This window comes from Siphateles boraxobius, unplaced genomic scaffold, assembly GCF_051911475.1.
Source record: "Siphateles boraxobius isolate OS27281-9 unplaced genomic scaffold, OSU_SipBor_1 9, whole genome shotgun sequence".
Classification (NCBI taxonomy): domain Eukaryota; kingdom Metazoa; phylum Chordata; class Actinopteri; order Cypriniformes; family Leuciscidae; genus Siphateles; species Siphateles boraxobius.
In genome coordinates, this window is record NW_027509219.1 from 21,256,558 (window position 1) to 21,270,242 (window position 13,685).

At 37.1% G+C, this 13,685-nt stretch overlaps 1 protein-coding gene across 1 annotated transcript; it reads right to left on the reverse strand.

Annotated features, from left to right (window-relative positions):
* Positions 1 to 387: 387 nt before the first annotated feature.
* Positions 388 to 10,994, reverse strand: xpc (xeroderma pigmentosum, complementation group C). The gene is made up of 14 exons (XM_077224148.1): positions 10,682 to 10,994; positions 9,603 to 9,836; positions 9,342 to 9,450; positions 9,086 to 9,170; positions 7,513 to 7,670; positions 6,401 to 6,521; positions 5,836 to 5,928; positions 4,987 to 5,742; positions 4,380 to 4,540; positions 3,479 to 3,560; positions 3,246 to 3,377; positions 2,968 to 3,137; positions 1,143 to 1,236; positions 388 to 973 (listed from the first exon to the last, which is right to left on the reverse strand). Exons 1-14 carry the CDS (start codon positions 10,857 to 10,859, stop codon positions 659 to 661), a joined length of 2,688 nt encoding a protein of 895 aa, XP_077080263.1. The 5' UTR covers positions 10,860 to 10,994; the 3' UTR covers positions 388 to 658.
* Between the last annotated feature and the right edge of the window lie 2,691 nt (positions 10,995 to 13,685).

Here is a 13,685-nt window from a genome sequence, read left to right on the forward strand (position 1 = left end):
GCAGGATTTTTTCTTTCCTGTGTTGCTGTATTTCCTATTGAAACAGGAAGTTTGACTGAATACTAATAGCATACTACCATTATACTCATACTATGTCTGCCATAGAAAGATATTGCAGAAATCAAGTGATTTGGTATTGTGCTATTCTGAATTCAGTCAAACTTCCTGTTTCAATTGAAAATACTGCAACACAGGAAATAAAAGTCCTGCGATTTCAAGACGCCTTTAATAATGTGTCGTGTATTCAATAGTATCCACTAAATTAGTCTGAAAGATTCATTTAAAAATGGTAAATAGAGATCAGTAGGTGGGCACCTTCAAAAGAGTGAAAGATTCGTCTACTCAATGCCCAGACCTGTTCGGAATTCATTCACAAACACAAAAAGCTGCAACAAACTATTTGTTTATTTGCATGGTTTTGTTTTTCAACAGCATGTTCTATAAAAATATGTATTCTGATAGAAAAGAAATGTAGAGTCTGAAATGATGACATAAATGCTTGACATCTTCAAAATCTCCTGCATATGCACCTTACTTGCGATTATATAAAGATTGTGGAGAGTAATGGAGAGTGGCTCACAGTTAGTGATAATATATGCTTTTAAATGCAAAAAACATTTAAAAGGAAGACAAGAAAAGTAATAAAGGGCCGATTTAGTCACATTTTTTCAAAAGGGAAGAGATTTTTCTGCTCTCCGCGTTTCTCTCGTTTAGTTACACGCCTTACAATCTTATCCTCTTGTTCCTCTTGCCTGTTCTGCGGCCATGAACTAGCCAGAGAGGGTGGAGCTCTCTGATCCCTGCCCTCTTCCTCCTCATCGGAGGACAGTCCTTCACCCAAGCCTTCTTTCCCTTGCATAAGCCCCGTCCTCGATGCGAGCCCCTGTTGCCCATAGCGACGCTTCAGCCTCTCTTTTATCAACAGGCCTTTGACCAGTAGGGTCCAGTTAGCCACTACACGCTTCTCACGTTTCTGTTAAAAGATTCGAACAATGATGTCAACATAATATTTACAAAGCACACATTTTTCACATTAAAATCAAAAGAACTACTTCCGAATCCTTGCTAAAAAATTTTTTCAGATGTTGGGTAAAGTTGACAATTTTCTGTAACACTAGAAAAAGACCAAGAAATCAACACACCTCTTGATCTTTCTTCTGCTGGATATCTTGCTCATTTTCCCAGGCTGCTTTCAGGATTTCTTGGTGTTCTTCACAGACAATATAGCCGTCGTTACTGAAACACATTGATCCAGTCAAATTACAGATTGTACAGAAAACATGCATACATTTATATGTATTGCATGTTTCATACAGACATAAATTTATACACGTTATATTCTTATTCTTTTACCATGTATGAAATGAATGCAATAAGAACTACCCATTTCTTACAGGTGTGTCCTAACCAGATGTGAAACATTTCCACACTGAATGTGAAACTGCTGTGAAACATACACAATCACAGCTAATCAGTGCTGCGTTCCAATTCGCCTACTGTGTGTCCCAAATCATAGTATGTTAAAATGAGTATCGCAAAGGTAACCAGTAATCTAATATTGCCCATAATCATTGCAAACAGTACATGTGCGAGTCTGAAGGTTTAGTAGAGAGGTTTAGATAATTAAGAGGTTTAGTGATTAATAATCAATCTCACCTGCTGAAAAATAATTATTTCATCTGCAACAACATTGTGAACTTTTAAAAAGATGTGTTTGGCAGATCAACATGCTACTTCTTTTCTCTTCAATATGGTAGGAAGAATAGAGTGGTGCAGGTATGAGTTAGCATTTTAGCACTTCCCGTTTCATTATCCCACGCTTTGGGTGTACAGTAGTACATTTGAAAAGCGCTATATAAATCCCTCATTCATTCATCCCGAAGGTTTTTTTTAATGGGTTTTTGGTTAAATGGCTGAAATAAGGTCTGTGGTGAACACAAGCTCAAGATACTTTCACGTTTTATTCTACGACATAAAAAATATCAATATTACCCCCTCGCGATTTTTTTAAGCTGTTATGCGTCTTGAAGAAGACGGTTGCTAACAAGTGGCCAAATGGGACTACAGAGGCTGTCGAGGAGATTAAATGCCATCACGCTGAACAGGTAAACTCAGTCTGCTTTTATAGCCTTGTAATGCATACAATTGTGCTATTACAAACTATTCTAACTCAAACTTTCTTGGAAAATGTTTTTATATACAAGCTGAAAAAAACTGTCGGAAGCTTAGTGATGGCGACGTTGAAGTCGTGGGACCGTTGTGCAGTTCGTTTATAGCCTTTATTTTTTTACTTCTGGCAACTGCATTTAGGCTTCAAAATTCATAGAAGTTAAATGATCTTGACGGACAGTATCATAAACTTATGTTGATCACAGATCTTGTTTTTTGCGATATCCCAAAAGCCTATTGAAAAATCTGTTTTGGTCGGTTTTGGTTGAGGGAACAAGTTCAAGCTAACTGCCGGTTGGCCTATAGTTACATTATACCTGCACCACTCTATTGTTGTGTAAATCAAATAAACTGAAATGTGACATGTATATATGAAGACCTTAACTGTGACAAGACGATTGATGGGCCAGCCCATTTTACAGTGACAGGATGCAGGTAACTATGCAACAGCAAGGTCTGTGAAAGATGCAATAATGATGTGGTAGTATGTCCCAAAACTTGCCTACTCTTCTACTACACGTTCAAAAAGTATGCACTGTTTCTTCACAAAAAGAGAACATATTTTAAGGGTATAGCTTAAGTAGGCGAATTGTAATGTGATGCATGAGTTTGGACCCATCACATTTCACAGTGGGTAGGGCTACACAGTATGAATCTGCATAAACAGAAACCAAGCGAGTGACAAAATGTCCACATGTCCTGTCACTCAGTTGTGGCTAGATAGGACAAAACATTTATCGCTTTTATCGTATTGCACCTGGTTAGGAGAAGTTAAACACATAAAACACACAAACTTACACTGCATGTGCAAATCCACAATGGTAATCAAAACCCGTCACTGCTGTAGCACAGTCTATGTTCAGTTTTCGAGCCACTCTGTGCAGATTTGGCAAATGGAGGTGAACACATCCTACTGGTAACATGCACGACTTAAACATGTACACATTCCCGAACTCATTACGTGGTACCTGAAACACACAAATTCAGATTAGAACTTCAGCAAAGAACAGATCAGTATATCTCATGCAATTATGTTCTTAAATTTTATTTAAAAAAATGAAATAATTCAAACCCACTTTGCCATCAACGGCGATCGGAGGCTGGTACTCTTCAGTTTGCCAGACTCCAAAAAGAGGCAGATCTTTCACACCTTTCTGCTCTGACATCATCCTGGCCTTACGAGAACGATTGGAAAAACCAACCACCATCTGACAGACAGCACTTAATATTAAAAACAAGTCATGGCATATTTATTGTATAAAGGTTAAATAAGTACGAAAAAACATGTTAGATCATGCTCAAAGCAGACCTTGTATGGCTCTTCTCCTAGTCGAACTGTTCTTGCTTCCTTCAACCAGGTATCTCTAGAATGGAGCGTCTGCACACAGTCTCTGAATATAAACAAACACCAATAAAATTTGGCCTGCACTTCTATTTGTTCTAGTGTCTCAGATGTGGGAAAACTCTAAAATCTAAAATATATCCACAGAAATGGAAAAGAATGCATCCATAGATTTAGATCACCTTTGCCATCATCTGATGCTCTCTTTAAGTGTTGTTGTTAACTAAAACTATTAAAAATAGTTTTTGGTCATTAAAATAAAGCTGGAAGAAAATGGAAAATTAATATCAGATGAAAAAACTAAAAATGATAAAATATTAAATCGTAAACAAAAATTTAAATGAAAAATGAAAATATTAAATGTAAAATAAAAATAAGACAATTCAAAATATGAAAAAAATCTGTAATATTGTATAAATAAATACTAAAATAACACTTATTTAATTTCTTTTTTTTTTTTAATTCAGGCTTGACCAGCCAACCAGAGCTTTGAATGGCAGCTGCAGTGATGCAATGACTTTACCAATAGAAATAATTTATTTAGAAGGCGGGACTTATTCAGCTATTTTGTGCGTTGCATTTTCCCCCATTCACAAGGAATATGAGTGCATCGTCTTTGTATATGTAAAGTCTTTGGTTTAATATCAGGTTAATATCTTTGGTTTAAAAAGATATTTGGTTTAATATCTTTGGTTGTTTGTCATAACATCAAAAAATGTGTGGTTTATCCGTATTAATATATTTTATAATTCAAACAGTATGCCTGGTTCTGAAGCAGATTTACAAAAGGAATCCATCTTTCATCTCATACATTACAATGTTGAGATACCTACATTCACTTGTAGCATACAAAATATATGGGGTTTACCGTGAATAAACTGGTTCTCCTCTGCAGTACCCCAGGACAGCGACTGTAGAGGGGTAGAGGGCCTCGTATTTAAGCAGGTGCCTCTTAAGTGCGTACAGTGGATGGTTCTTATATTCTGCGATGGATGTCGGCAACGGCTTGTTCAGTAACTTAGCCTGCATCTGATGATGAGGAGCACAGGTGAATCTTAATGCACGTCACATGTGATGTAGTGAGTGAACACTACCATTGAAAAGTTTGAGGTTGGCAAGTTTTAGAAGAAGTCTCTTATGCTCACCAAGGCTGTATTTATTTGATAGAAAAATAGTGTAAAACAGTAATATTATGAAATATTATTACAATTAAAAATGACAGTTTTCTGTTTGAGTATATTTATTTTCTGAAACTGTGAATACATTTGAATAAATTTTTCAGGATCTTTTAATAATTAGAAAGTTCAAAAGAACAGCATTTATTTGCAATATAAATCTTTTGTAACATTATAATTGTCTTTACATTCACTTTAGATCAATTTAATGAGTCCTAACTGAATAAGACTATTACTAAAAAGAAAAAAATTACTGACCCAAGCTTTTGATCACAAGTGTAAGAGAGAGTGCAAACGTACCTCCTGATCCTCCTTCTGTCCTCGTTCAGTATCTGGAGACTTGTAGAGCTCCATAGTCTCTTCCCACCATTCGGAGTCAACGCGCCGTCGCCGTGATGATGTCAGCCACGTGGGGTCATACCTGCTGCTAAGATCTTTCAGGTAGCCCTCGTCATCCACGCCCACCACATAAGTGATCGGTTGAGTCGCCTGACTGGAGCAGAGCTGCGGTTGGCCGACTCCTTGATCCACATCAACACACACCCACCTCCCGGTACTTTCCAAATAAACCTCCAACCACTCATCCGCCCCTTTCCCTTCTTTTCTTTTACGTCTTTGTTTCTTTATCTCTTTCTCTTCCTCCTCTTCTTCCTCTTCACTTCTCTCCTCCTGTTTGACCTCGCTCGACCTCCGAGGAGTCCCACCTTTGCCTTTCAGCTTTGACTTTCTGCATACTTTCATGGGCCCGTCGGAGTCTTCAGTGTCATCCTCATTGGTTGGCTGAAACTCCTCTTCACTCTGTTCCTCCTCCTCGCTGCTGGCTTCTTTGTATGACACTTTTGAAGCTACACTTCTTCTTCTGCTGTTTTTGGGTTTCAGGCCCCCTGCTGCCTCTTTCTCTCCTCCTTCCTTTTTCTTTTTCTTTCCACCTCTTTCCTCTTTTACTGCAGCAGTCGCTGATAATGGGCGTTTGGATCCAGGGGATATCTTAGGCTTTGGGGAGGGTTTCTCTGATTGATTTTTCTCTGGAGAGCTCTTGGTAGGTGTGGTCTTGTTCTAAAAGCAAGAAAAAATGCTCAGTCCATCAAAAAACAAAGAAAGAATTTTCACAAGCAGAAGAAACGGTGAGAATCCAAAAAAAAAAATCACCTTGGAACCAGGTGGTGGCTTCAGAGGAAGAGGTTGCAAAGACAGCACCAAGCGACAGAAGATTCTCAATGACCGCAGGACCAATAAGAACAGCTACAGAAAGTGACATCACAGGTCAGAACCAAACTCAGTTAAACATCAATACACTCCCACACAAAGTTTGGGGTCAGCAAGGTTTTTGAAAGGATTTAAAACTTTTATTCAGTAAAAATATAGAGCAGCACAACTGTTTTCAACATTGATAATAATAATACATATTTCTTGAGCATCAAATCAGCATATTAGAATGATTTCTTAAAGATCATGTGACTTTGCCATCACAGGATTAAATGATATCTTAAAATAAATTAAAATAGACAACTGTTATTTTAAATTGTAATAAAAAAAATTCTCAATTAAATGCAGCCTTGTTGAGCATAACAGACTTCTTTCAAAAACATTTAAAAAATTTAACCAACCCCAAACTTTTGAACAGTAATGTAGCTTGTATCTTATTAGGGTACAAGTTACATTACTTATATACACATTATTTTTGCTTAATTCATTCATTTAAGATCTCTCTCACATAGGTCATCTCCTCATGGTCCCTTGCTGATAAACAGCCAATTCGTTTTTCCAACACCGTCCTCAACTCCACTCCCTTCTCCTCAGGTAAGGCGGGGTTTAATGTGAACGTCACTTGAAACCTGGGAGGGGGTAACACCACAAAAATGTTTCATTTACATACAACACAATCAGAGATTATCAATCCAATATTTGCATATAGTACAGGAATACTTGATCAAATTTTTCTTTTGCAGAGGCACATTTTCATGGCTACATGTAAATTGTGTAAATCAAATTTAGAGAGCAATCTGATTATTTAAGGGCCTGTTTACTCCTGGTTACTTCATATGGGTCATTTACTAATTGGATAGCTATCTGATTTGTTAAAAGGGTTCCATTTACACTTCGCCATATAGGCCAACAGATATGAGCAGCATTTTATCTATCATCAGCTAGTTTCAAGATCAAAGACCGCAACAGGAGAGAGAGCGGCATCAGCACTGGTAAGACCCTTTAGTCTCACTACTTTTAATGAAGATGATTATGTGTTAATTATCTGCAACTAACTTTTGGTTTCATTTGCAGCAGTTTGCACGTTGGCATGCTGAAGAGATACTCAGCTACTGCGGCGATGTGTGTTGCAGCAGTGCTGTCATATCTAGCTATAACATATCATATAGCCTATAAGGCTCTCACACGTTTATTTTTTTTACATTTTGGGAGGAGTAAAATTTACACATGTGGCTTCAACAAGCAGATGCATTTACACTTGTCCAGTTTCACCTGGAATGCATCTCAAACCACCTCTAGCGGTTTGAGTGATCAGATTTATATCAGTCTCAAAAGCGTTTTGGAGGGCATTTACATCTTGTCTTTTCATGATTGGATAGCTATCCGATCAGAGAAAACACATTAAGTTCCAAGGTGTAAACAGGCACTAAGACGCATTAAACTTTTTATTTTTCACTTTATCTACTTTGGAGACATTTCTCAAATATCTTCTTTTATGTTTAACAAAAAAAAGAAAGTCATACATGAGGGCGAGTAAATTATGATATTTTAATTTTGGGGTGGAATATGCCTTTAAGTGATCAATTGTAATACTCCGCCAAGAAGGCAAATCAGGCTTACCATTTGAGAAGCCCCTCCAGGAAGCCAGTGTTCATGCGTTTTATAGCAACTGTGGTAAAGTGGGCAGGCAGTATTGACAAGGCAATAGCCAACAGGTCAGGCTCACAGACGAGACTGTTTCTAAACAAACCACCAGCCAATAAGCAAATCAAATGAACCTGTTAGACAGAGTAAATAAGAAATCAAATCATATACCAGTATACAAGTAAAAAAGCCAAAAACATAATAAAGTGAGTTCATATTATACATAACTACTGCATATTATTGCTTTAAACATATTATATTATATAATATACAGTACATCTAAATACCAATTCAGATGAAGCTTCTGAAAAAAATCATACAAAAAAAGCTTGTGTAGCTTAAAAATGTATGTTGATTCAAATAAAATATTTACTTCTAAAACGACTATTTGTAATGTCTATTTGAGGCTTTTCTCTTTTAACACAATAATGACTTTAAATAATCGTTTGGGTGTAATTTCTCAGCCAAATTTGATGTGCAATTAATTTTAGATTATTTAGATTAAAAAAAAATTAGCTTGACAGCCCTAATTATATTATTCAAAAAAGTGGGATCAGTACGATTTTGTTTCTGAAAGAAATGAATACTTCTGAAGGATCATGTGACAATGGAAGACTAAAGGAATGGCAGATTCAGCTTTGTCATCACAGGAATATATTACTTTTTAAAATATATTAAAATAGAAAAAATTTATTTAAATTTTCTCTCCATTTGTAATAATGTTTCACAATATTACTATTTTACTGATTTCTTTTAAATATTTGAAATAAATGATGACCTTGATGAGCATAAAGGGCCCGATATACTTCAAGCGATTTTGAAGAACGAACTGGTGTGATGTCATTTCGAACAACATCAGGCCAAAAAGTATTACGTTTTGTGAGTTTGAAACAATTTGCCAAAGCGAACTTTCCAGAAAACTTGTTCTGGCTGGTAAACACCATAGAACTACCACTGGTCCGTGGCAATTATGTAATAGGTAGGTCTGTTCTGAGGCTCCACCTTGTTTCACATGGAAATCTTCTCCGGTTCATTTCTTCTGTTCAGTTCGCCAAGGTCAGACGTCCGCAAGTAAAAACATGAACACACTGGAGAGCCGCTTTACGATAGAAAATCAAGTTGTACTGTTTTTTCATGTGTAATACTGTAAAGATGCTTCCTTTTGAACAATCTATTGTATAAAGGGGTACATAAATAAACGTGGCTTAATTTTACTCGAGTGCAGAATTGAAGACCTTGTGCTAACATCCACATCGCCCATGATCAGATGCTTTCAGAACTACTGTTTTCTCATCGCTGTCATTTTTGCTGTGTTTATTTTGTTATTGAAAGGGAAACGTGCAGCAAATATTAACAAATTAATTTAAAGGGTGGTATTGGATGTTCGCTAACAGTATACGACTGCTCATGTATATTGAACTTCTTTTTACCCCAAAACAAAGAACGAAAAAGAATTTTGCTGAGTATATCGGGGCCTCAAGGCTTTCCAAAATGTTATTATGTGTATTTTTAGTTGGAAAAAGAAAAAAACAGACATAAACACACATACCTTGTGGGTATCCACCAGCAGCTCCTTGTTAAATCGTTTCACCGTTCGACGCAGATAAGTTTCAAACTCTGCTTTCCTTTTCTCTCTGGAAACAGTTGTCATGGTGTTACGATTTTTCTATTAATCTTTCTGACCATCACGGCTCCTTTTGATTGCAACTATCTTGTGGACATTTACCACTCTAAAGAATTTCATCACTTAGCAATCTGCCACTTATTAAACTCTCTCTCTCTCACACACAAACACACACACTCACTTCCTCTGCCTCTTGCGAGCCATGTCTGGAGTCTCGATCTCAATCTCCACAGGTTTTGACAGTTCTGCTAGTTCTGTCGAGTCCACAGGACCCAGCGGTTCTGCCATCTCTGCGAAAGCACACATTTCAAAACAGGGTAACATCAGTGTGTATGAGTGCTGAAAAACATACCTACTTAGAACACTTACTTAATGATATTGAAATGTATAAACATATAGTCTCTAAACAAATATCATTCATTCACAATATGAGATTATGTACCTTCCACTTCCTCCCAGTCCTCCTCATCTTCACTCTCTTCCTCTTCTTCTTTCACTTGGTTTGATGGGCTCATCTCCTCACTGTTGTCACTCATGTCCTCTGGCTCTTCAGTTTTAACTTCGCTGTCCCGGAAGTACTTGCTTGTCCTCTCGTCAGAGGCATCTTTGACCTTTTTGGACACAAGGGACGTCACCCTGGAGTTTTTACGGTTGTTTTTGTCCACAATACCATTTTCTGAAACAGACAAGCAGGACATGGATGACAGCAGAACAAATATGTACAAGAGAGCAGAAAGCAGATCAGTCATTTATTACCTCATCAGTCAATGCTGGACACAATTGACATTTCAGTCTCCATTTTATTACTTAAATGTGTATTCTACTCAAAAATGTTGTTGTTGTTTTATACAGAATTCTAAATACTGTCTAAATAAAATGTCTGAAGATCCCTGGGCCAGAGTATTAAATTAGGGGTCAGAGTAATAAATAAGTATGAAGATTTGGTCATCACTTACTCAAACTCAAGTTGTTCCAACTCTGTATGAATGTTTTGTTGAACACAAAGAAAGATATCTTAAAGAATGTTGGTAATCAAACAGAACCCAGAAGACACTGACTTCCATTGTGGGGAAAAATACTATGGAAGTCAACTGCCGGGTTTACCAACATTATTTAAAATATCTTCTTTTGGGTTAAACAGAAGAAAGAAACTCATACATGTTTGGAACAACACAGTAAACAATGACAGAATTTTCATTTTTGGGTGGACTATCCCCTTAAAATTGACCCTAGGCACCCAAAACACACATGATCCCAAATATGTACGCTGGACACGCCCACACTCATTTATTTGTGACATTGATTCAATGAACTGACAAGAATAAGGGCTTCATTTTAAATGCATCCGTTAAAAACAAGCACCGCAAGACAACTCGAGCGAGAATGGCTGCACACCTGCATACTGCAGCTGTCTGCATCAACCATGCACTAAATTAAAACTATTACTGTTCATTCATATTCATATTATTCTAAGTTTGAGCATCAGAGAGACAAAGTACATTTTTTTTGGAGCGTAGATACCTTTGTTTTTTGGGGTTTTGGGTGCCGGCTTTTTCTTTGCAATCTGCTTCTGTTTCTTTGTGTCCGTTTTCTGCTGTGCAGCTTTTCTCTTTGCCATTTGCCGTTTCTGTGAGATCGCGGACTGTACCAGGACTAAATGCTCTCTGATGCATTCAGAGAAAGAGTGATAGACTTGCATTAAACGTCTACGTCTTGTGTAATGTAATCCGAAGACCACTGTTACCCAACACAATCCCTTTCCCACCTTTCATAACACCGAAAGCATGCACTTTGCTTACAGGAGATCCGAACATACGTCACATCCGCCTCTACTAACGTTGTATAATTGCAATGTGGTGATTTAAACGCTAGGAGGGGATGTTGCACATATTTCTTTTATTGTTAGCAAGGTGTTAAAAGATTACTTCAACAAAAAATGAAGGTTCTGTCATCATTTACTCACCCTCAAGTTGTTCCAAACCTGTATGAATTTCTTTCGTCTGTTGAACACAAAAGAAGATATTTTGAAGAATGTCGGTAACCAAACGGTTGATGGACCATATTATGGACACATTATGACCATATGATGGACATACTATGGAAGTCAATATTCAAAATATCTTCTTTTGTGTTCTGTAGAATAAATAAATTCATACAGGTTTGGAACAACTTGAGGGATTTTCATTATGGGGTGAACTATCACTTTAATCATCATAGCATAAATATCTAGCTTGATAATGATGATATACCTATATATGGTCCTGACCATATAAAACCACTATAGTGTTTTTTTAACAACACAATCCCATTTTATGTTTTATAGATCAAAAAATGAACACACATAGACAACTGTACAGTTATTATTTTATTATTTGAAGGTTTTCAAATAAGCTTGGGAAAATTTGAGCTAAACACCAATCAGTGAGTGCTGTTAAACACAGGTAGAGATCATAAACATAGAGATCATATTTATGATGCGGTGTGATATTAGCTTACCAGAACAGACAAGAAGTGTTAATGGTATGCAATTCTGTTTATTTATATTAGAAATTGCTGCAGTTTGTATTATATTGGACATTAACCTCATTCAGTCAAGTTCATTAACATTTGGGCCTGACTTTGTGTGTGTGTGTGTGTACCTGATGCAAATGAACAGCTGTTTTGGCATCACTTGGCAGCAGATGTCCAGTCAGTCAGTGAGTGTGTGTGTGTGTGTGTGTGTGTGTGTGTGTGTGTGTGTGTGTGTGTGTGTGTGTGTGTGTGTGTGTGTGTGTGTGTGTGTGAGTGAGTGAAAGAGACTTCAGAGAACCGTCTGTGTACTTGATTGGCAGAGTAGAATCAGATATGCTCCCTGCAGTCAGCCAGACTCAATGGGCATCTGTGCCGGGACCAATGCCAGGACAGGTGTATGAGTCACATGATTGGCATAGAAAGAGTGGTGTTTGGCACTAAGTCTCTATGACGACAGTCCCCCAGCCCTGCATGGCTTCCATCCCTATATGAGTCCTGAGCACTCTCAGATAGGAATAAAAAGCCATACGGGGCAAAGAGCAACGAGAGAGATCTCTTTCAAACATTTACACACAATAATTCCATCGAATCTTTATGCGAGCAAACAGAAAACGTGATTTATTAGTTTTTAAGGTGGTAGCGCGACATCCAGTGGACATGTCTGGTATTACAAGTTTGCCGTGCTCTTATATCGCACTGCAATAGCTAGTCGTCACCACCACCGTAGTGACCATTACAGGACAATCTTTCCGATACAACATTGACAAAAATAACGTCATATCCCTAAACTAAAAAAAAAAAAAAAAGCGCTAGATTTTACCCGCTGGAGCTAAAATGTCAACGCCAGTGTGAGAAGAAACCCCGTTTTTTGTGAATAAAACTCACATTCCCCTTATAATCGATGCATTTTAAGGTCGAAGGCATCAGTAGACACATTTTTATAACACGGATCTCCGGCACATGCACCTGTTGTCCACCCATTGCGGTGTCTGAGAGTAAAAACGTGAAAGCGCTGGTCAGAATTTTCTCTCCACCGTGCACGCGCGACAGGAGTACAAACCGACGAGAGTCTCTGCATTAAAAAAACTTGTAAAATAAATTAAAAGACAGGTTAAGCAAAACTACACATCGTGGTGAAGGTCGAGCTATGTTCTCCAGCGGCTGACTTACAGTTCGGTGCGTAAAAACTAGCAGCGCAAATCGCCACCCGTCATACATGACATTAGGATGACCAACACATGATGATGATGAAACGACTGGAAACGTCCGTGTGACATCCTTGCAATATTCCTGTTCACTACATACTGGTAGGCTAAATTAACAATTATTCATGATCTAATTTTTTTTATCTCACTAGTTACAATTATTTTTTTCTAATTAAATATTATTACTGAAACTAATTGACTTTAGATGTAATTAATAAAACATTACTAGCAAGACTAAAAAGCTAGTAATATCTGGGATATACACTATTGTCTCATAGGTAATAGGCTCCTAATGTATATGTTCTAATGTATAAAAACTAGAATAGGTAGGAATAGTATTAACTAAAAATAAGTAGGCTTCTAGAATACAATGAATAGGTAAAACTATTAAAACTGGAATATGTAGGTTACAATCATTAGTTTATTCTAGTTGGAAAAGAATAGTTGATAGCTAGCCTATATGAACCACAGCTCCTCATAGGTTTTAATTACAAATGACAATGGAATAGTTCTTGAGACTATTTGGATAATGAGACTAATACCAAAGGAGTAATTAGGCTACTAGAGAAGAGACCAATTTAATAGATATATTATGAATTTAATAGCCTATAATGAAAAGTGCAATTGGTCGTATTTAATAGAAGACAGTAGCCCACTGACTTTTATGGATTCCTACTAGGCTAAAAATATATATATTTTAAATGTATCAACACAAATAAAAACTAGTTACGGCTTGGATGTTAAAATTGCGTGCCATACTATACCTTCTTTTCTGTTTTAACAATTCGACGTACACTCTTTTTACACGA